This window comes from Leishmania martiniquensis, chromosome 1 (genome assembly GCF_017916325.1).
Source record: "Leishmania martiniquensis isolate LSCM1 chromosome 1, whole genome shotgun sequence".
Lineage (NCBI taxonomy): Eukaryota > Euglenozoa > Kinetoplastea > Trypanosomatida > Trypanosomatidae > Leishmania > Leishmania martiniquensis.
Window position 1 is genome coordinate 203,569 of NC_090136.1, and position 21,432 is coordinate 225,000.

Genomic DNA, 21,432 nt, shown 5'->3' on the forward strand with positions numbered 1-21,432 from the left:
CCCTCCCTCCCCCTTTTTTCTTTTTGTATTGCTGTGGCCCTTTCCCTCCGTCTCACACACTCGGCGACTGTTTCGCTGTCGTCGTGGGCTGTGTACCCCTTGCGTTGGGCTGTCCTCCGTGTGTCTGTCCGTTTGGGTGCGTGTGTGCGCGCCCCCTCGCCCCTCTCTCTCGCTCTCCCTCCCTCTTCCTCCTACTTCAAGCTCCACACCCACCCCCGTGTGTGTGTGTGTGTGTCGGCACATTTCTTTTCGGCTTGCGCATATTTCTTTCGGCGTTGTTGCCGCGGACGTGGTAACGCGACGAGATCGGTGGGGGGTGAGGCCGATCTCGGAACGGGCGGGCAGCGCCGCTCCCTCGGACGGGTGGCCTCGGCGTGTGTCACTGTGACCCTTCCTCCACCACCTCCTCTTCCTCTTCCACACACGCACGCACCCCTCCCTCCATCGCTCTCTGTCTCCCTCTCCCTCATCGTTCGCCTGCCCACACGGACTGTGCCCCTTCTCTCGCGACGGTGCCTCTGCTGATGTGTCCTTCAAAGAAGCGCTGCCGGCAGGTTGTGGCATCGTCTTTGTTAAACTCAGGCCGGCGGTACACCGAGCGAAGCGGTCCCGACCGACAGACGGTGCACCAGGGCGGACGCGGCGACGGCATGTGTGTACACGCAGCACCTGCTGTACCTTGAGCCTCTTCACTTCATCGGCTGCTCTTCCGCCCTCCCCAGGTGCAGTCACGCTCTCCTGCCTTGCAAGCAGGTTTGGAGTGGGGGAGGCCCGTCGATGCGCAGCGACTCCCACAGACACACACACAGAAACACAGAAACACACACGCCCCCTCTCTCTCGCGTGCGGTTCCGCCGCCGAAGCAGCTCGGCGCACACACTGTCGCCAAACCTGAGCATAAACTTGTTGTCGTGCTGCCCCTACTGGTGGCGCGACGCTGACGACCGATCTGACCGCCGTTCTCCTCAGCCCATGGCGTCACCGAGTCCGTCGCGGCTGTCCTTCACGCAGGCAAGCGAGGCGGTAGCCGCCCTCACCAGCCCATCCGCGCGCTTCGCAGCCGCCAACTTCGATCCTCAGCTGACGGACTGGTCGTTCGTGCGGCCGCTGGTCGTCGGCGCCGGTGGCATCGGCTGCGAGCTGCTGCACCTCCTCGCCCTTAGCGGCTTCGAGCATCTCACCGTCATTGACATGGACGTCGTCGAGCTCTCCAACTTGAATCGGCAATTTCTCTTCACGCACGGTGACATCGGCAAAGAGAAGAGCACCGTGGCGGCGGCGGCGGTGCAGGCGCGATGCCCTGGCGTGTCCGTCACGGCGATCGTCGGGCGCCTAGAGGATCAGCCGGATGACTTCTACCGCAGCTTTGACGCAGTGCTGCTCGCTGTCGACTCCATTCCTGCTCGGCGCTGGATCAGCCGTAAAGTGGCCGAAATCGCCACGCGCGTCATCGTCCCCGCCACCGCCGCCGCGCCGCCCCATGGAGCAATGGCGGCCCCCACAGCCCAGGCGCCGGCGGCAGTGCACCGCGTCGGCGACTCCGTGATTGCGGATGCCAAGCTCCTCATCGACACCGGCACGGAGGGCTTCGAAGGGCATTGCCGCGTCATTCACATAGCGAACAACCGCACCCCGTGCATCGAGTGCGAGATGTACCTGTACAACAACGGCGCCACGCGACCTACCGTGCCGCTCTGCACACTCGAGTCGGTGCCGCGCGCGCCGGAGCACTGCGTCCTTTATGTGCAAGTGAAAGAGTGGCCAGAGCATCACCGCCATCGGCACCCGCGAAGCAGCCAGGGCGGCGGCGCAGGAGACCGCGAGGAAGGCAGCGACGGGGACGAGCTGCTCGACCCTGACAACGCCGAGCATGTGCAATGGGTTGCAGAGCGGGCACGCGCGCGCCAGGCGGCGTTTGGCATCGGTGGCGCCCCGATCGACGACCAGTTCACGCTGGGCGTGATCAAGAATGTTGTCCCGGCCGTCGGCTTCACGAATGCGTACGTAGCGGGGCAGGCCGTGACGGAGCTCATGAAGTGGCTGATTGGGTGCGCGCCAGAGCTGAACAACTTCGCCTTCTTCAATGGCGCAACGGAGGCGGGCGTGCACACGAACGTCGAGCCGTGCTGCAGCGCCCCGATGCACGGCAGCGGCGATGTGGCGGGTCGCTGCCTCGTCTGCGGCCCGCGTCCTGTCGTCTCGGTCGACGCGAGCGCCGTCAGCGCTGCCGCCTTCCGCGATGCCCTCATTGAGCTGCTCGCGCCGAACGCGACCGCGGCGGCGCTGCTGTGCAAGGGCATCGTCGTGCTGGTCTTGCAGTCCACGTCGGGGCTGGTGGAGGTGCCACTGCCGAGCAGTGTGGACGAAGCAAGTGCCGCCAACCTCCAAGGCGGCAGCGGCAGTCTCGCCAGCGCACTCTGCGCCGCTGGTCACGTGGGATTTGTGGAGAAGTGGAAGGCGGGCGCCCAAATGGCCGCGGTCGAGTGCTTCGGAGCAGCCGACGACGCGCGCCTGTCGGCACTGGTGCAGTGGCGCGATGCGTCTGCGTCCGTGTAGGAGCGCCACGGCGTGACTCGCGAGAGGGTGAAGCCGCATGCGCCGCCCCCCTCCCCTTGGACGGAATTTTGTTAGCTGACGCATCCGCTGTCGCCCATCCCCCTCTCCCCCGCCCCGCACGGATGGATGCCGGCGAGTATGTGCGTATGGGTATGTTTGTGTGTGTGAACACGTCCGTGGTGGGCAGCGGCGGGGTGCGACACTGCCCGCAGCGGTCGTTCCAAGACGCCCTCACAATACGCGCCGCTCGGTGTGGAGGCCCGTCTATACCCTCTGCCCCAACACCTCTTCATACATCGCGCCCTTCTTGCGTCCTCCACCCTACCCGGTCACAACGCATGCACGTGTGGCAGCCGCGTGCACCGGCAGGATCCCTCCTCTCCCTCTCTCCCCCCTCTCCACACACGCGCACACACACACACAACGCCGACAACGGCAGCATGCAGTTCTCGCAGACCGCTACGGTCACGCGCGCTCACCTCGTCCCGCTGCGGCATCATCGGCCATGGCGTGCGGCTTCACTGTCAACGGCAGCACCGGTCGCTTCGGTGCTCCTTGCGGCGGCGGCGGCGTCGATGAGCTCGTCTTCTTCACGCACAGAACCCGCTGCTGCATTCGCAGAAGTTGGAGCGTCGGTGGCAGCACTGCAGACGAGCGCACTGCTCCACGCACTGTCCAGCACTGACACCCTCGGGCCCCGAAGGCTAGGTAGCGCCATGATCTCGCGTCGGCCGAGTGGTCTGCGCAGCTGCGCAGCGACCACCGCGACAGCATCAGCGCAGGACACCACGGCATCGGCATCATTCGTACGACGACGACAACCGCCGCGGCGTCACCACGTGATCGACCTTGGCAACAATCTGACGGTGGAGGTCCCTGCTCCGGGCCCTTCACCCACGCAGCCGGCAAGTCATCCTCGTGGTATCCGCCGGCAGCAGAGGCGGACGAGCAGCAACGCCGCTAGTCGTCCGTGTCACAACCATCATCCGTACGTCTCCGCCGGTGATGGCAAGATGCACGCACAGCTGCCGCAGCAGCAGCAGCCTCTACACAACTTGCAGCAAGCGCCCTCGTCATGGACGCTACCCGGGCAGCCGTGCGACACTTCAGGAAGGCCGGAGGGCAAGCCAGACGGTCTTCAATGCAGCCCTGGTACAGCGGCCGAGGCGGTTGCACTGCTCGACTGCGCCACCGTCCTGGAGACGCTCGAGCGCTCCTCTCTGCCGCATCTGTCGCCATGCGCCGTCGTTGCAGCTGCTGGTGCTGCTGCTTCGACCGCGCCTGGCAGCGTGCGCGCCAACTTTGAAGAGCTGCGAGCCCGAGCGCTTCCGCTTCTCTTCCACTGCGCACAGCTCGCTGCGCCGTCGTTGGCCACGGCCCACACCGAAGCAGCGGCAGTCACCGACGCGGAGCTGACGTCGGCGCTGCAGTGCCTGGCCGCCCATCTGCAGCACATGGCAACGGCCACCCACACCGATGGTCGGCGGCACGTGTCTGCGCTGCCGCCGGCCGCAGTGGTGGCGCTGTGGGAGCGAGTGATGCCATACGTGCATCGGCGTGTGCACAGCAGAGATGCACCAGTGCCGTCGCCACATCCAAATCCCGCGGGCCCGGGCGGACGTGCGTGCGAGGACGTGGGCGAGGCAGACGCCTCACGTCCCCGACACTTCGGGGGCGCTACAGGGGAGCTGCGCGAGGTGGCAGGTGTTGCTGCGTCATTGGCGACCGTGCCAGCGACCCTCGCCGCCTCCACGCCTTCGGTAAGAAAAATAGTGTACGTGCCGCTACGCCGCGCCCTTGCGCTGTACACGCGGCGGATAGCGCTGCTGCTGCCGGCCCCTGCCCTCACGCTTGTACTCACGCGCATGTACCAGTGCGGCGCCCTCGCTGACGACGTCCTTGGCCCAATCGTCGCCGACCATCTCGAGGCACTGCAGAGGAATGCACCGAAGCCGACGGTCAGCGGTGGTGACTCGATCGCGGTGCTGCGGCACCGCATCCTCCGACTGCCCGACAACGTCGGCAGCGACGACGGCCGAAACGCAGCCCCATCGCCTGCCACCTTTACCGGTGCCACAGCCGTGACGATGGCGCGCCTCCTGGGCCGTGCAGCGATACCCGGCCATCACCACCTCCACCGATTCTTTCACCTGGTGTTGCTGCCCGAGCTAACCCGAGTGCTGGAGCGTGCGGCAGAGCGGGCCGCTCAGTGCACCTCTGACGAGATAGCAAGCGACGCTGCCGAGGCGCTGCCTAGTCTGGACGCGCTACTGGACTTGACAGCAGCCCTCCGTCACTACGCTGTCTCTGGGCACGCGGTCACGCACCTGACGACGCTCTGGAGAGTGTATTTTGTGTACCGCCGGCGCACAGACGGCACCGCGACCGCCTTGGCAGAGTCCACGGCGTTGCTGCGAGCGCTGTCCAGCGTGCCGTCTGCATGCGACCGCACGCAGCGGCGACAGGCACGCAGCGTCAGCGCGAATGGCGGTCACGGTGTAAGGGATGCCGCGCAGCAGCGGAGGCGTCTGCTGAAGATGACAGAGGAGGACTACTGCCCTTTGGTGGACGAAGTCTGCGCGCAGGTGTGCCAACTGTGCGGCCATCTGCAGCGTCCTGCCTCCCCCAGCAGCGCGGTGACGGTGGCCCCCACGGAGCTGTTGGCGCTGCTGCTTCTACTATTGCGTGTGAGCAGTCCACACTGGGCAGAAGCGTATGAGGCGCTCGCCAGCGCTGTGTTAGTTGCCCTCACTCGCACAGCAGCCTCCCTGGCCGCCCCAGGCCCGCAGCGGCAGGAAGCTGATGAGCTGGAGCCGTTGCTTCCTCTAGCCGATGCGCGGCGCACGCTACACGCGCTGCTGCACCGTGGCTCCCTCATCCCTGATCATCCACTGCACCGTGTACTGCTCCGGCGCCTTCTGCACTCGCCCGCAGCGATGACAGACACGGCAGTGGCATCGCAGGTGCTGCTGGGGCTAGAGTTGATGGTCCCTGGAGAGGAGGGCCGCACGCACACCGTCGGAGGCCCAGCAACCGCCACGGCCTTCGGCGCATCTGCGGAGCCGACGGCGGCGCTCGTGACAAAGACTGTCACGGCCGTGGAGGCATGGACGTCCGCGGTCGCCATCACTCCTGATGACCGCCACCGCGCTCTGCAGGTGTTTCGCCGGCTCGGTCGGTCCATCACCCCCACCGCCTTCGTGGCGGGCCTGTGCGTCGTCGCGCTTGACACGCTTCCCAGAGCCACGCAGGTGGCTGTCGTGAACCACCTCACGTCCATCGCCTCCGCTGTCTCCCCGGCCTTCCTCGTCAAAGGCGTAGATGCGGTGGTCCGTCAGCTGCCCTCGTCCGCCATCGACGACGTGTCGGTGCAGCGGTGGTTCTCCCGCTTCACTGCCCGCGACGCTGTCCGGCGCGTCGACCCGGTCGGCTGTGCCGTGCTGCTGGACATACTGTCAGCAAACCTACGGTACCAGCGCAACTGCGCGCTGGCGAAGGACTGTATCACACGCCGCATTGGCGTGGCGCTGCGGCGCACATGGGAGGACGGCGCCGCCGCCGTGTCCCTCAAAGCACTCCCGCGCGTTGTGACGGCCCTGCAGCGGGCAGACGTCTTGCTGCCGAAGTTCTACTCGCGCGCGTGCCGGCTGCTGCTCGGTCAGGTGGAGCGGGAGTCTCTTGCGGCGATACTGGAGCCGTTTGCTGCCATGGCTGAGGTGTACATGAGCCGCCAGCGCAGCGAGGCGCAGGGGAGCGTCTTCAAGGATGTATGGGAACTCGTGCGTGGTCGCATCATGGAAGAAGCAGGACGGCTGACGCTGCCCGAGACGCTCTTGGCCATCAACTCCTTTGCCGCGCTCGACGTGACGGACGATGCCCTTTTCAGCGTCCTTGTCTACCGGCTTTGGGTGTGTCTGCGCACGGCAGAGGCGGAGGTGGTCGGCGCGGCAGCGTCGTCGAGGTCGGCTGATGCATCGAACGCAGGCCCATCGGTCGCCGCACCCAAGGCGCCGGCGAGGTGTTCGGTGCCTCGTGCGCCGCTGCCAAGCGAAAACGGCGAAGCTGCCGATGTGGCGGGGGCCACGATCGACGAGTGCGAGGAGGTCGCGGAGGCGCAAGTGCGCAGACGTGTGCAGGCTTCCCAAGACGTGATGCGCACCCTGACACCAAGCGCGGTGGCGGTCGTGACGACCACGCTCTTCGCCAGAAGCGACGCCCGTGTATCGCGCGGGGCACAAGCGCGTGCAGGCACAGCCGCAGCAACGCCGCCGGGCGAGGTAGGGAAAAGCGAGGAGGCGGACGACGAACCTGTCCGCATCCTGCTTCCGTGGATGCTTGCTGGTCTCCGGGGCTGCCACTCGGAGCTCTACCCAGTCGACGTGGTGCACCTGATGCCGCCGCTCCTGGAGCACTACGCAGCTGCAACCGCTGCCGGGGATGCCGGTGCGCCGGCGGCTGACACGGACCCGTACGCGGCACTCCTGCACGCCGCCTACGATGCCTGTCGGAGCACGTTCCTCCTTATGTACGCCCTCCTGCCTGACGCCCTCGCGCCAGCAGAGGAGCCGTTGCTGTCTGTGGCGGAGCAGCAGCGCATGTCGGGGCAGCGCGCGCAGTGGACGCCGGCAACGAAGCTGTCGGTCGAGGTGGTGCCTCGTCCGTGGTTCGCGTCCTTGCTTGTCAGTCTCAGCGACGCAGCCCTCGTCGACGCGGCTGTGGCGCTCGCATGCGTGCGGCGCGCGTGCACACGGCGTGTCTGCGGTGAACTTCTGCCCATCTCACAGCTCGTCGACGTGTGCTTGAGCCTCTGCTGGCTGACCACCTCTGCGGGCCTCAGCACAGCGACCAAGAGTGCCAGTACCAGTGCGGGGGCGTACGGTGGCGGCGACGATGCGCAGACACCCGCAGCGCCAGGCGCGCCGCGCCAGGAGGGGCTCTCCTCTCGGCCGCCCTCCTCCTCCTCGCCGCCCACCCCTGGTGAGGTTCTCCGCACTGCCATGGCCACGGTACTCTCCGCGCTTTGGAATCGCAGCGACGAGCTCACCATTGCGCAGATCAACGCCTTACGTCGGTGCCTGCGCGACACGTATGGCGCCGACAAGGTGGACACCGATTTCATCGAGCGGCTAGAGGCACAGGCGAAGCGGCTGCTGCTGTCTTCGCAGAAGCAGCCGCAGAGGCGGGCAGCCGCCACACCGCACTCCACCAGCGAGCCGGAGGTGGCGAACGGGGGCAGAGACGAACACCCGCTCGACCTGGTGAGTGCAGAACTCTTCAGCTCGAGTTGATGGCACGCATGTGCGCCTCCCTCCCGGCCACGTGCGAGGCAGCCGCCTGCGTCCGTTGCACGCTGCGTGTGTGTATGTGTGTGTGCGCGCGCGCAGCGCTCCTTGCGCTCTTCATGCCACTTCTCCCTCTGTGTGCGTGTGTTTCGTAATGCGAATCTAAACGAAGTGTTCACGCAGCGCACGCAGTGCCGCTGCACCGCCCCCGAGTCTCTGCTGCAGTGGCAGCGTCGGCAACACCGTACCTGTGATAGCCGCGCGCCGGTGGTGGTACGGACGAGGGGCAGGTGATGAAGGGGGCGTTGCAGCGCCTCTGCCCCTGCACGTTCGCGCCTAGTCATATATGTTTGCGTGTGCGTGCGTGTGTGTAGCGGTTATCTGCCCACCACTCCCCGCTGCACACCACGGCGGCTGCTAGGGCAGCCTTCCCTACCGTTGCACCAGCCCTCATGGCGAACTGCAGCCCCCACCCCCAGTGGCGGCAAACGGAAGGGGGGAGGGAGAGAGGGAGGGAGGGGCAGCTGAAGAGCGCGGTGAGGGGGGCCATGCCGGCCTTGACCTCAGTCCCTCTCTCTCCCTCTCTTTCAGCCTCTGCAAAGCAGACGTGCGCTGCACCCCCGCCCCCCACACACACGCACACACCGCCCGCTGCCCTCACCCAACTCCTCACACACGCACACACAGAAGCACACACGCCGTCTCCCTCTCTCCACCCCTCCTCTTGTTGCTGTTGTCGCCCGCACGCGTGTAGATAATTGTCAGTCGCGGGGGAAGGGGGGGCACATACATTCCTCGAAGACAGAGACAGGGGGGGCAGAGAGAACACAGCAGGCATCCGTCCCTTTTTGCCCCTCCACCACCACCACTCCTTTTTTTCTTTCGCCCTCGTCCCTCGTCTCCTCAGACGCTTCCTCTGGGACGCCATCACGACCCTCGCGGCAGACGCCACGTAGCCGTGTACGAAGGGGGCGAGCGGCGGAGCGGGCGGGGAGCTCGCGTGGGTGCTTGCGTGTGCACCGTCTGCTAGACGGCCTTTTCGTGCGGCCGCTGCTGCCCCTGTGTCATGAGTGGCCCGATGTCGTCGTCGGCGGGGGCTCTTGCGGATGCCGCGGCCGCTGCCCCCGACAGCAGCGCCGGTAGCGGCTTCAGTCTCGCCCCCACCGTCAGGCAAGGTGAACAACATCAGCCAGCCTCCTCCTCCGCGTCACCAGCAAGCGTGTTCGCCGCGGGCAGCCATCCCACCCCGGGGCCCCTCGCGCTACCGCAAACGTCAGCGGCGACGCTCTGCCCCAACCCTGCGGATGCTCTCCTGGAAGACCTGCTGCTCGCCAAGGAGCGCGCGATTTTCTACCGAACTGTCGTGACAGAAACGACGACAACCGCATGTGAGGGATGGCCAACGCACCACGGGGGGGCCGCCGCCGCCGCCCTTCTTCGCCTGTCGGCCGTGCCGCAGGCCCCACCGCCGCCACGGCAGGACGCCGCCGATACAAGTTCAGCGGCCCGCGCCAAGGCGGATGCGCGTGCGTCCACGGCGGACGGCGATGGTGGTCGATGGAAGCGCAAAACGAAAGGGAAGCGGCACAGCAGCACCGCCCAACGCGCCTCGTCGCGGCGGGAGCAGGCGCACGCGGCACGGATGGCGGTCGCTCTGAACCCGGCCTTTATCCTGCCTGCGCTGGAGGGGGCAGCCGCAGCCCGGCAGGCGGGCGCCGGCAGCAGCAGCAGCAGCAGTAGCGTTGGCGACGAGGGCAATGCTGCCAGCTTGCCTGCCTTGGCCTTGGCGCAGCCGCCGTCGCACGCGGATGCAGCGGAAAAGGTGAAGGGTCGTTCGACTCGTACGCACCACCGCAGCGGTCGCTCCCGCGAGCCGCAAGCAGTGGGTGTCGCACCAGCGACGGCACGGGCGGTCCGCGTGGCCGATGAAAGTATGGCGGGCACCACCGCCGCAGTGTATGAGGGCGCCCCACAGGGATATGACGATCTCCCGGACGGCGAGGATGCTGAGCAGATCATTGCGAGGCGGATGCGCCTGCTCCAGTCAGAGCATTCAGGTGACGCGGCGGCTGCTGCGAGTAGCGTGTGCGGCACAGCCGCCCTGGTACGTCCACCGCACCGCTTTCATCGCGGCCCCGTACCTGCCTGGATGCGAGAGTACAGCGACCTGCTGCTCTTCGACCGTCACCATCTCGACCGCGAAGTAGCCATAGCGCTGCGGCGCGCTTGGGCAGGCTTGACTGGGCGGTGCTGCCGTGCGAGTGGTCGCGCGGAGGGGCTCGTGCAGCTGCCAGTCGACGCGGTCGTGTTGCGGCTGCGTAGCGACATCGCACGCGTGCGCCGTCTGCGCGATGCGCTGCACCGCCACCGCCGCAGCGGCGGCATTCACTCACTCATCCACCCTGACTTGTACCCGGCACGGTACGAGGTGTACCGTCCTGCCGAGCCGAGCTGGTGCACTGCCCATCAGCCTCCCACTGCAGGCGAGACCGCAGCGGAGATGGACGTCGGCGGCGGCAACGACGGAGGCGACGAGGGCGCTCCGCCGGCTACCCCTCGAAGAACGCCAGCAGCGCGACCCTCGCCGCCGCCACTGTCGCGCGTAATGGAAGCAATGGATTTGCGGCGTCCGCTGCTGGCACAGACAATACCACTCTGGCGCCGCGACGGCGCGGCGGTTACGCTGCTGACTGAGCTGCTTGACCTTCTGGAAGACCGGCTTAGCGCCTTTGGAGCGCCGCTCGATAACCCGGAGCAAGGCGCGCTGCTGGACCTCGCCGGCGCCCCCGAGTCGGCCGGAGTAGACGGCACGGTGCACAACACCTACCCTCCAGCGCTGGAGCGGGCGATCCGCACGACCATCACGAACACGATGCTGAGCGACGTGTTCGCCACCCCCAGCAGCGCAATAGCAAACCGTGGCCTCCGGCTCAGTGAGGCTCGGCGGCGGCGGCAGACGCCCCACATCCACGCCGACTACATCACCGTGATGGACAGGCGGCCCTTGTACGACTCCACGGTGCTGCAGACGTTGCGGCGCGCCAGTAGCGCGGCGTCGTCGACGTCAGCGTCCCGTCCTCACCGCGACGCACAGCACCGCCGGCCATGGAGCAGGGGCGGCGGTGCCGCCGCTGTCGGCGTAGACTCGAGGAAGCCGTACGCGGTGCACATTGATTATGTCCGATTCCAACCCTCCCTGGACAACATCAGTGGCATGGCGGCCCTCGGCGCCGGTTTCGGGGCAGAGGGCACCTCCTCGGTGGCAGCCGCGATGAGGACGGCTGGTGATGCTGGTGACGGTCGTGGGCGCTGTCTCTGCGTGCCATCCAGCTCCGAGGGTGTGCTGTCAAGCCTCCTCCTGGGCTCTTACTCGGAGCTCTTCTTGCCTCGCGACGTCAACGCCAGCGGCGATGCGGTCGCCGCTGACTCGCATGCGGCCCAGCTGCTCCCGCCGCCGTGCGGGCACGGCCATCTGCACACCGCCGCATCCGCACTGCTACTGGCGCTGTCCATGGCAACGGCGCAGCACAGTCTCGTTGCCTTCAGCCCGGAGGAGTACCTCACTGCGCTGTTGCTACAGTACTATGAGCAGTATCGCCTCCTCCAGCTGAACCTGCTCCCCGTCCTGAAGCATCGATCCTTCTACGAGGAGCAAGTGAGGCACCTGCAGCGGCAATCACACCGTAGCAGCAACATAGATCAGCTGCAGCAGCGACTGGAGCTGCTGGCGAAGACGTCGGCGGACGTGGAGCGCGGCTGCCTACGCGCGATGCTCGTCCTGTGGAACTCGGTCCTCACACTTCGGCGGCAGACACGGGAACCGTCGCAGCAATGTGCGGCTGAGGAGCTGAACGAGGCGATGGTGGATGCGCCCATTATTGTCGAGGACACACGCCGACGCCCCCGCCAGAAAGAGCCCACAGCGGCGGCGATGGCGCAGGAGGGGCGCCCGGCCGTCTTTGGCGCTGAGGCGTCGACAGCGTTAGCGGAGTCATCAAGTGAGAAGGGCGTGCCGGTCGACGATGCGCGTGTCGCCATCACACCAGTGGTGCATCGCGTGGACAGCAGCGTCCTCCACGAGGATCGCGTTGGCCGCGACATCACCGGCATCGGCTCACAATCGCAGCAGCAAGGCAAGTCTCGCGTCTCTAGCCTGAGCTCTTTTCTGTCCATCTCCGGCTCGCCACTCGCACAGCCCTCCACAACGGCGCGAGCCGCTCCAGCGGCTTCGGCGAGGCCGTCGCCCCTCCTCGCACCGGCGTCGTGCATCTCCTCCGGGGGAGCCGGCCGCAGCGACGGCGGCACCGATAAGGGAGGGGAAGGCGCGGCTGCAGCCGCGGTGGGGAAGGCGGCGCAGCCGCGCTGCTTTCGCTTATTCCTCCGTCGGTACGGCACTGCGGAGGAAACACCGTACGTCGCCGGAGATGACCTCCTCCACTACGCTGCCGAGGTGGAGGGCACGGATGTGCTGCAGGGCGGCAGAGGGCCCGGAGCGGATCGGCTGGCGGCGGCGGCGGTCACGGCGGCGCAAGACGAGCTCGTGTACTTCCAAGTGGTCGTCTTCACCCGCTCGCACGCGGCGATGGCGCCGCAGTACGTCGGCTGCACCGCACCGCGTCCCATGACGGCCGCTAAGGTCGTCTTTTTCAACGAAACCTTCGAGGTGCGTACGCTGCATGAGCCCGCGGAGCTGCTGCTGCACCTCATCCCTGTCACCGCAGGCCCCTCGAAGCACACCGTTGTGTCGACAGTGCGGCTCCGGCCGACGCTGACCCGCACGTACAGCTTACGGCCGCTGCAGTCGCCGACGGCCTTCGCCTTTCGTGGGAAACTCTTTGCGTGCCACCGACGTGCGGCGACCGGCGCGAACGGTGCCGCGCCATCAACGACGGCCACCTCGGTGCACGGGGTGCTGGCCGTCTCCACGACATGGACAAGCAGTCAAGGCATGTCGGTCTCGCAGATCGAGCGCCTTTTCCTTGGCGACGGCGGCGGCGCTGGGACTGCGCCAGATCCGCTCGACCCGCAGTACCTTCCGCTGCTGCGCACACTGCGGGCGTACTATGAAGAGCAAGACATGTTCCGCGCTGGCGCTGCCAGCGATGGTGGTGAGGCTCCCTCGCTGTCTCGGCACTGGCACTCCGCCGACATGGCGCCGCGCCGCAGTGCGGCGGCAGGGGGCCTGGCACCCCCCCGTGCCGCCCACAACGATGCGGGCAGTCGCCTAAGCCACCGCCACGCACGCCCTCGCACCCGCCACAGCAACCCCGCGTCGACGAGGCGGCGACGGCAGCCCTCGGCGCTGAGCGTGTCAGACGGGCCAACACGCATCCAAGCCGGGCGCGGGGCTAAGGCGAGCCCGGCGGCACTCAGTGAGACGCGTGAGCACTTGCAGCGCATGGCGTCCTCAGGGCAGCTGCGGCAAGGCGCTGGCGGGGCTGCGGCAGCAGGGGCCGCAGGCGGCGGTCATGGCGGCCGCGACTACTACGCCACGAACGCGGCCCTGCAGCGTTTCTCAAGTGCTCGGCTGTGGCACCTGCACCGGCGATGGCTGATCCACACGAACAAGATGAGGGCCGCCGACGAGGCGGAGGCGCGTCTCCTTGCGCATCCAATGCCGCTGGATGACGCGGACGTGTATGCTCTGCAGAAGACGTTGAAGCGCTCGGTGGAAAGAGAAGATGCGGATAGGCTGAAGGGCTACGGCGCGGCGGCAGGGACCCTCTTCAGCGTCGAGCACTACTACTCGGCGCCGTCGGCCACCTCCGGACTCCCGCTAAGCCCTCTGCCGCCGGAAACCAAGTTGAGGCTGTGGCAGGAGCGACAGCGTCGGCGACTGCTCACACGCAAGGCGCGGTGCCACCTGACGGACGCGGAGAAGCTCGAGGCCGTGGTGCGGGTGCCGAAGCTGTCGCTGAGGCTCGTCCTGTATTTGGCGCCGCGCAGCCAGCTGAACCCGCATCGGAAGGTGCGGCCCAAGACCGCGGACATCGACCGCGCCCTGCTGGCGCGTCGCCGTGACAGCCGCATCGTCATCCATGTCATGAAGGCGCACAACCTGCCTCTGCGCGCCGACGGCACGCTACTGGAGCCGTTTGTGCAGGCCAGCTTCGTGTCGGAGGTGGCCTATACACGCAGCGAGGTCGGGAGCAACCCTTCGTGGTTCCAGTCGCTCGAGCTGCCCTTCCAGCCGCTGAACTTCGAGGAGGACACGCTCGGCATGATCGACGACGACGTGGTCATCTCCCTCTACGACATGGTCGAAGTGAAGATGGGGTCGGCCGCCGCCACGACGGTGGCAGCTGTGGCGCACGAGACGCACCACCGCACAGAGCGGCGCTTCATCGGCACTTTGCACATACCCTTCTCCTCTCTCCATCAAGCCAGTCAGGCGCGGATGGAGGGCGTCTACCCGCTACGCATCCCGCGCTGGATTCTCGGCTACGACACGCCGCTGTCATGCAGTGACTCGGCAGAGGGCGAGGCGGGAAGGCGTGGAGCAACGAGCGGCGCTGCGGCCGCGTCGCAGAATCCGTTCGGGACGATCGAGCGCCCCTCTGGCAGCGGTGCGGCGGCCGCCGCAGGCACAGGAGGCGGAGGAGGTGCAGCAGTAGTCGTACTCCCACCGCAGCTGACGCCGACGAGAGACGACACCAACAGCGACCGGCAGATTATCGAGCCCACGCTGCAACTGTACATGTCCCTCTGGCCACCGCTGCAGCGCGAGCCGCCACCGGGGCTCAGCCGCGCCGAAATGACCCGCAAAGTGGGAGAGCTGAACGTGTCGCCGCAGCTGCGCTACCTTCATCAAGTGGCGCTGAAGTGGCAGCAGACGGCCCTACAGAAGGTGAAGACGATCGGCGCGATGAACGCGCAGGCCTCCGCCCGGCAGATCGATCCTTTCGTCACTTGCTCGACCGGTGACTTGATGCTGCGGTGTCGCTTCATGCTTCCCCGCGGCGGGCCGCCTCCACCGTCCGTGCGCGCCGTGTATGAGGCCATCCGCTACGTTTCGCTGCTCCCGTGCGTGACGGACGCGCTGCCATGGAGGGCGAGGAGCACGTGGTGCACGAATGCGGAACTGCTGGCGACACGCCCCGGCGACTGCGAGGAGCTCGCGCTGCTCCTCGCGCACCTTCTACGGCATCTGGCGCCGCACCGGCCGACCTATGCCGTCCTCGGCCGCAGCGCGATCTGCCCGCATGCCGTCATGGTACTCCACGCCTTCGGCGATGCTGAGTGGATGCTGATCGACCCCGGCGCCGGCAGCACCGTGCCGGTCGCCAAGCCGCACGGCACGGTGCTGCGGGACGTGTACGCCGTCATCTCGCACGATCAGATGTGGGCGAATGTTCAGCTCTCGGGATTCCCGCACCGCATGGCGTGGGACCTGGCGAGCCCGGCGCAGTGGCTGCCGTGCTTCGACAGCGCCAGGGACGCCCGCATCGCCGCGTGCACACCGCACATGTCCCCGGTTCAGCGCGAAGTGCTGACGTTCCCTGCGGCCGACCCGATCAAGTCTCGCGAGATCGAGATGGAGCTGCGCAGTTGCCTAAAGAGGGCGCTGCTGACGTGGCGCAACGGCCTCCCACCCGCGTACCACCGCGGCGTCGAGACAATCCTGCGAGAGCTACTCGAGTTGGCCGAGGCAGAGCGGTGCACGTGTGGGTCAGCGCGGCGCAACGACATCACTCTGAGTGCCGCGGCGCGGCTGAGCGCGTACTTTGGAGAGAGCGTCATGGGCGAGCCGGCGGGCAGCGCGAGGGCGGTGCACCACCACCGCCATCGCCGTCGCACCAGCGACGGCGCGCGTCTCGAGGTGGGCGCAGATGGGCACGCGCGCGAGGAGAAGAGCGCTGCTGCTCAACCGGCCACCACCACGGTGTCTGCTCGCGCGAGCCCGCTTCGGCTGCTCGGTTCACCCGTAATGGGCTCCTACAACCCATCTGACCCGCAATTCCACGAACTGCTGCAGCGAGTCTTCGAGTGCGCGGTGCACGAGGTCGGCACGAGTGAGGCGAGCTTCGCCGTTGCCACGTACGTGAAGAGCTACACGGGCGATGTGTGCGCCATGTGGGTCTTTCTGGTTGCCATCTGTCGCGGGTGACGATCCCAACATCGGCGATGAATCGCGGGGTGGGAGGGGCAGGAAGCGGGACGGCTTCATGACGATGTGCTTCTTTGCCGCGCACTGCCCCCATCCTATGCCCCCCCCTGTCACCTCATGAAGTGCCGAAGAGACGGCGCGGCTGGCGCGCACACACACACGCACGCACGCGCTGCCCGCCCCTTTTCCTCCGAGCGCCGTCACTACTGCGCTGCGTGTTGGCGTGTCTGCGCATATAGAAATGGCGCAACGTGAACGATAATATTATATATATGTGTGTGTGTGTGCGGTGGTACAGATAGGCGCGCAGCCGCGCGTATCGGACACTCGCTTGGTGAGCGGGTCACCGAAGCAGCCCGGCGGGGGGTGAGGTTGGCCACGCCACCTTTGTTTATTTTTTTTCTGTTCTCCGCCCCTCCCCACCCCGAACGTGCGCGTTGTCGGACAGGCGTGGGGAGGAGGAGGGGACAATGCGCATAGAGACGCCCATGCAGAGCGCCCTCCCTTCCGTCCCTCCTGCCCCATCCCCTCCCCCCACCCCTCCCCTCTCATTGGCTCTTGCGCGCGCGCGCTCTCTCGCCACCATCCGCAGCAGACGCCCACAACGAGCGAGCGAGATGATGTCGAAGGCGGCCTTCATGATGCAGGAGCAGGTGCGCCGTAAGCACGTCGCGATCACAGATGTGCACAGCCCCAACACATTCTTTGTGCGCGGCCGGCTGCCCTTCCCTCAAGGCCTCATGGCCATCGCGGTGCTGTTCAAGAATAAGCGGCCGGCTGACGTGTACGCACACCCGTACTTCATCGAGAAGCAGAGCGACCCGTCTCAGCCATCGCCGCAGCTGCACCTGACAGAGGAGTCGCAGGGCATCATGAAAGTTATGAGCGGCCTCCGCTACATGCGAGACGACAATGCGAAGCTCGACAACACAATGGTCGTGGTGACCGACTACAAGGTGGAGGCGGAGGCTCGCATGCCGATCGTGCCCCAGGCGGCGGCCACGGTGCTGGCTGGGCCGAAGAGCGCGCCAGCGCAGGACGCGAGCGTCAGCGGCGCAGAAGGGCGCACCCCTCTCACGGGCGTGGCTTTCGGAAAGCCCTCTCGGCTGACGTTGGAGCAGCGCTCCATGCTACGGCGCCCCGCTCACCACATCGCGCAGAGCCCTAGCGGCGGAGGCGACGCCGGCTATGAGCTCGGCGGCATGCGCAGCCCCTTTGCGGCCGCCTCGCGGCCGGCAGCACCACCAGCGGCGTCGTCATCGTCGTCGTCGAGGTCGCCGACGGCGAGTACCAGCAGGGAGGCGACTACCGCTAGCGGTAGTCGCCCATGCGATGCAAGCAGCCTTGATGCGGCCTCCACCGCGATGCCCGGCTACACCGGCTTTCCCACGCCGGAGGACTGTGCGACGGATGCGTGGGCGTCATACCACTATCTCAAGGCCGCCCTCTTCGGGCGGTGCGCGCTGGAGGAAGCGGAGGACGTGGCTCGCCGCATCAACGTCCCGGCGCTCTTCGAGACGTGTGCCGGCGGCTACACAGTCTTGTACAACCCAATAGAGGTCAGCGACCAGACGTTTGTGGAGGTGCTGCTGAAGCTGCAGCGAGAGGAGCGGGTCGTGAAGGCGATCGTCGTGCCGACGCGAGCCGCTTGGCGCCACCTGCAGGTTTGGGCGGACATCTTCCCTGACGCGGAGCTGATCACCAGCGGCGAGGTGCCCGCACTACCAGCGGTGGCAGTGTGGCCTCCGAAGGACAGCGGCGCCAGCGGCGGGACTGCCGGGAGCGCGATGTCACCCAGCAGCGACGCGGCCGCCTCGCCTACCTCTTTCTCGACGGCACCCGCGTCAGCCGCGGAGTGGCGCGGCGGGTGTCAGGACATGGGCGACGGCATGACCGGCATACCGTTCCCGGAGGTGGACCTTGAGGCCGAGGCAGCGCTTGAGCGGGAGCGCGCCAGCGAGGCCGCCGCGAAGGCGGAGGCCATGGCGGCGGCGGCGACGCAACGCGAGCGTACTGCTGCGCTGAGGCCACCGCAGACCAGCGCGCCTGATCAGACCGGTCGAGAGGTGAACGAGGACGACGACGACGACGAGGGCGACGGGGCGGCTGGGGCGAATGGTGGCGGCACGGCGGCCGATCGAGAGCGGCAGGCGGCGTTGCGCCGCCAGCAGCAGAAGCTGAGGTGGCGGCAGGAGATCCGCGCCGCAGAAGCGCAGGCGCGGGCGGCCGCCGCGGAAGCGCCGGAGGGTGCACAGGTGCGCGTCGAGGGTGTGTCCGCCGAACCGCCGAGCGCCCCCAGCAGTGCCGGTGACGACCTTGTCGACGTGCTGTGGCGCGACGCCGCTTTCTTCTCCGAAAAGCGAGTGCAGGCAATCGGGCTGCGCGAGGGTGATGCGCGGCGCCTGCGCGTCCTTTCCCCACGTGCTGCATCGTCGCCCGCGGCGCCAGTGGATGTCCTGCGTCTCACGCCGACGATCGAGCTGCTCCGCATCCCTGGCGACTCGATCGCGGAAGAGTTCGCCCTGTTCGACATGAACAGCAAAGCCCTCGCCTGCACAGACCTCTACCACGGTGCGTACGCCGACCTCGACCCGGTAAACTCGTGGATGTGCCGTGTGTGGTTCAAGTTCATGAAGCGCGGCAACTACAAACGGACAGACCTGGTGCCACGTTACAAGTGGCTGCAGGTGCTGCAGCAGCGCTCGCTGCCCATGATCCAGGCGGCCATCGACGACCTGACACGTCAGCGGCCAATCAAGTACGTGATCAGCGCGCACGGCACACCGCCACTCGGCGGCGCCGGAGCGGTGAACACACTGCGACGGCAGTGGAACTTGCCGCCGCTGCACCCCGCGGAGAGGTCGCGGGCTGAGTGCAAGTCGGAGAAGGGGAGCAGAGAGCAGATCCGTTGAGCCCAGCACACCACCGCCATCGCCTTCCTCCATGTACACGCACACAGAAACACAAACGTGCGCGCGCGCGCCTCAAGGATTGACAGGAGGGGGGTAGAAGCTGAAGGGTTAGGACAGTGCTTACGGGGACCCCACAGTCGCTCCCCCTTTCTGAGGCGGAAGGGGACGATGCGCGCTGTTCGCGGCACCAGACGCTCTGCGCAGGCGGTTGTCAAGTCCGCCGAACGCGGACTGTCGCACCGTATGCTGTTGCTCTGGAGGAAGAGGAGGAGGGGTGATGGGGATGGCTGCCGGCTCACGGAGACGTCCTCGTGGCGCTGCACACGGCTGCGTATGTCGGGTTGGAGGATGGTGAGGTATGCCGCCCTTTTTCAGCGTGCGACAGCTCCACTTCCCCTCACCGACGCGCCTCCTCCTTCAGCAATCACTAGCTGCGATCCCATTCATCGCCGATCCACGCATGCGGCACCGTCCTCCGGCTCGCGCCCCCCTTCACTTTCGCTGCCTTTCGCGTACCCCATCTTGCTGCTCTACCGGACATCCACGCATGTGCCCTCCCTCCCCGCCCCTCCCTCCTCGAGGCTCTGCTCGATGGGAGCGTATCAGCACCCGCGTCATGGTCGGCACTTCGTAGGTAACTGGCGGCGGGGAGAGGAAGAAGGGGTAGAGGGGCCACCGCACCGCACTCTGTCGGGCAAGCCGTCTCCCTCTCTCTTCCTCTCTGTCTGTCTCTGGCGCATCCCTTGAGGGACAAAAAACGCGTCGGCAGCGTTCAGCCTTCTCTGCATCGTCACGCCCATCGCACGGTGGCCCCCTTTCCTTCGACAGACGCGGCGGTGCGCAGGTTTGCGGTCGATGTGCGTGTCGGCCCGGGTGCTCCGCCTCCACCCCCACCCCCGCCGTCGCCTTCGCCTCGTACGGTTTCAGCCGTGCGCCAGCAGCGGCAGCAAGAGCGAATATGTCAGCGCTTCAGGCCTCTCTCTGCTTTCCTCTGACCGCCTTCTCGGGGTGGAAGGGCGAGCCATGCCCACCCACCTGCGCAGTCACCCCCTCCCCACACACACACACACACACTCACTCACATACACACACACGCACGCAGGGCGAATCATGCCCCTTTCCACCACGTCCGCGCACGGGAGTGAGGGAGATGGCGGCTTAGGTGGCCGCCACCGCGCCTGCTCGAACGGCAGTGGCCACCTCAACCGCCCCCTTAGCCCCGACCTCAGCAGTGACAGCAGCCTTGCCGTGAGCCACCCGCGGAGCGTGACCTACAGCCGCCGAGCAGCCGGAGCAAGCTCCAGCTTCGAGTGGCTTAAGCCCTGGCGGACGCCACAAGACTGCCTCGAGGGTGGGTTGGCTCTCCTGTACAGCATGCAGGAGACCCTAGAGAACGTGCGGCGGGCCCGACAGGCAGCCGGGGGTGAGCTCAACGACGTGCACGTCACCGAACACCCGGCGGCGTCGACAGCGAGCCCCTGCCAGCATCTGCCTCCCTTCTTTCCGCGTGCGGAAGGCGGCGGTGGCAGCAGCAGCAGCGACAGCGCGAGCTGCCAGAGCACACTGCTATCCCTCTCAGCGTACAGCAGCACTCATCGGGAAAGGCGGCCCATGCTGAAGTGCGGCGGAGCGGATGGCACCGAAGCCAACAGCGGCACGAGTAGCGCCGGCAAGTGCAGCAACAACAACAGCAATCTCCAACAGCGGCACAGTGAACGCAGCGGTGGTGAGCCGCGCGCACTGCCTCTGGAGGGCTCGCTAAGCCTTGGCAATGACAGCGCGCTGGAGGGCGAGGCGGCGGTAGCGGTGGAGGAGGTGACGCCTACGTGTGTCACGGAGGCCCCCGCGGCTTCAGTGCCGTCAATGGTGCCGGCCATTCCGCATTTTGAGGAGCTCCAAAGAGAGCGGGAGGTGATCTGCCAGCGTCTACAAGAGCGGCTGCGGCGGCATCCGCACCCTCGCAGCGAAGCCGCGCAGCGTAAGCACCGCACCTCCATCAGCTCCAATGACAGCGACAACGATGGCGCACGCAGCTCCCGCTACCCGGGCGGCAAGTACGACCAGACGGCGCGTCCTTGCGACGCGTAGCATCGCGCGGGCGCGAGTTTCGAGGTGAGGTCCAGCGACGGCGATGGAGATGAGCCGCCATTCTCCACGCAGCAGCGCCACACGGCGAGTGGATCGACCGACCAGTAGGCGGACGCGGGCGCAGTCGACGTGCGTGACGACAACGCCGCATAAGAAGACGATCGAACGCGCGAGACCGACGTCGGTGTGAAGGGCGGCGGTCGCCGCAGCCGCGCGGGGTGCAGCGCCTGCTCAGGAGATGGGGCAATGTTTGTCACCATCAAGGCCTTTCGCTGCGACCACGCACGGCGCGATGCGCGAGGTGCCGGTCTCGACACGAAGTGGAGGGAGAGCGTGAAGCAGCCACCACGACCTCGGCCATCCCCGGCACCTCAGCGACGGAAAAAACGGCAGCGCTTCCCCCACGCGGCGCAACTGCCACAGCAGCCACAGCGGCAGCGGCACCTCACCAAGCCACCGTCATGGCGACGGGCCCGGGGGGTACGCC

The 21,432-nt window shown here is 67.0% G+C and overlaps 4 protein-coding genes across 4 annotated transcripts; all 4 read left to right on the forward strand.

Annotated features, from left to right (window-relative positions):
* Positions 1 to 972: 972 nt before the first annotated feature.
* LSCM1_08209 (uncharacterized protein) lies at positions 973 to 2,556 on the forward strand (the record flags this gene model as incomplete). The annotated part of the gene is made up of 1 exon (XM_067325545.1): positions 973 to 2,556. The coding sequence occupies one exon, from the start codon at positions 973 to 975 to the stop codon at positions 2,554 to 2,556; it is 1,584 nt and encodes a 527-aa protein (XP_067181720.1).
* Positions 2,557 to 8,904: 6,348 nt separating this feature from the next.
* Positions 8,905 to 15,945, forward strand: LSCM1_08211 (uncharacterized protein; the record flags this gene model as incomplete). The annotated part of the gene is made up of 1 exon (XM_067325546.1): positions 8,905 to 15,945. The coding sequence occupies one exon, from the start codon at positions 8,905 to 8,907 to the stop codon at positions 15,943 to 15,945; it is 7,041 nt and encodes a 2,346-aa protein (XP_067181721.1).
* Positions 15,946 to 16,562: 617 nt separating this feature from the next.
* LSCM1_08212 (uncharacterized protein) lies at positions 16,563 to 18,857 on the forward strand (the record flags this gene model as incomplete). Its single annotated transcript, XM_067325547.1, has 1 exon — positions 16,563 to 18,857. One exon carries the CDS (start codon positions 16,563 to 16,565, stop codon positions 18,855 to 18,857), a length of 2,295 nt encoding a protein of 764 aa, XP_067181722.1.
* A 1,110-nt stretch (positions 18,858 to 19,967) lies between these two features.
* On the forward strand, positions 19,968 to 20,945 carry LSCM1_08213 (uncharacterized protein; the record flags this gene model as incomplete). Its single annotated transcript, XM_067325548.1, has 1 exon — positions 19,968 to 20,945. The coding sequence occupies one exon, from the start codon at positions 19,968 to 19,970 to the stop codon at positions 20,943 to 20,945; it is 978 nt and encodes a 325-aa protein (XP_067181723.1).
* Between the last annotated feature and the right edge of the window lie 487 nt (positions 20,946 to 21,432).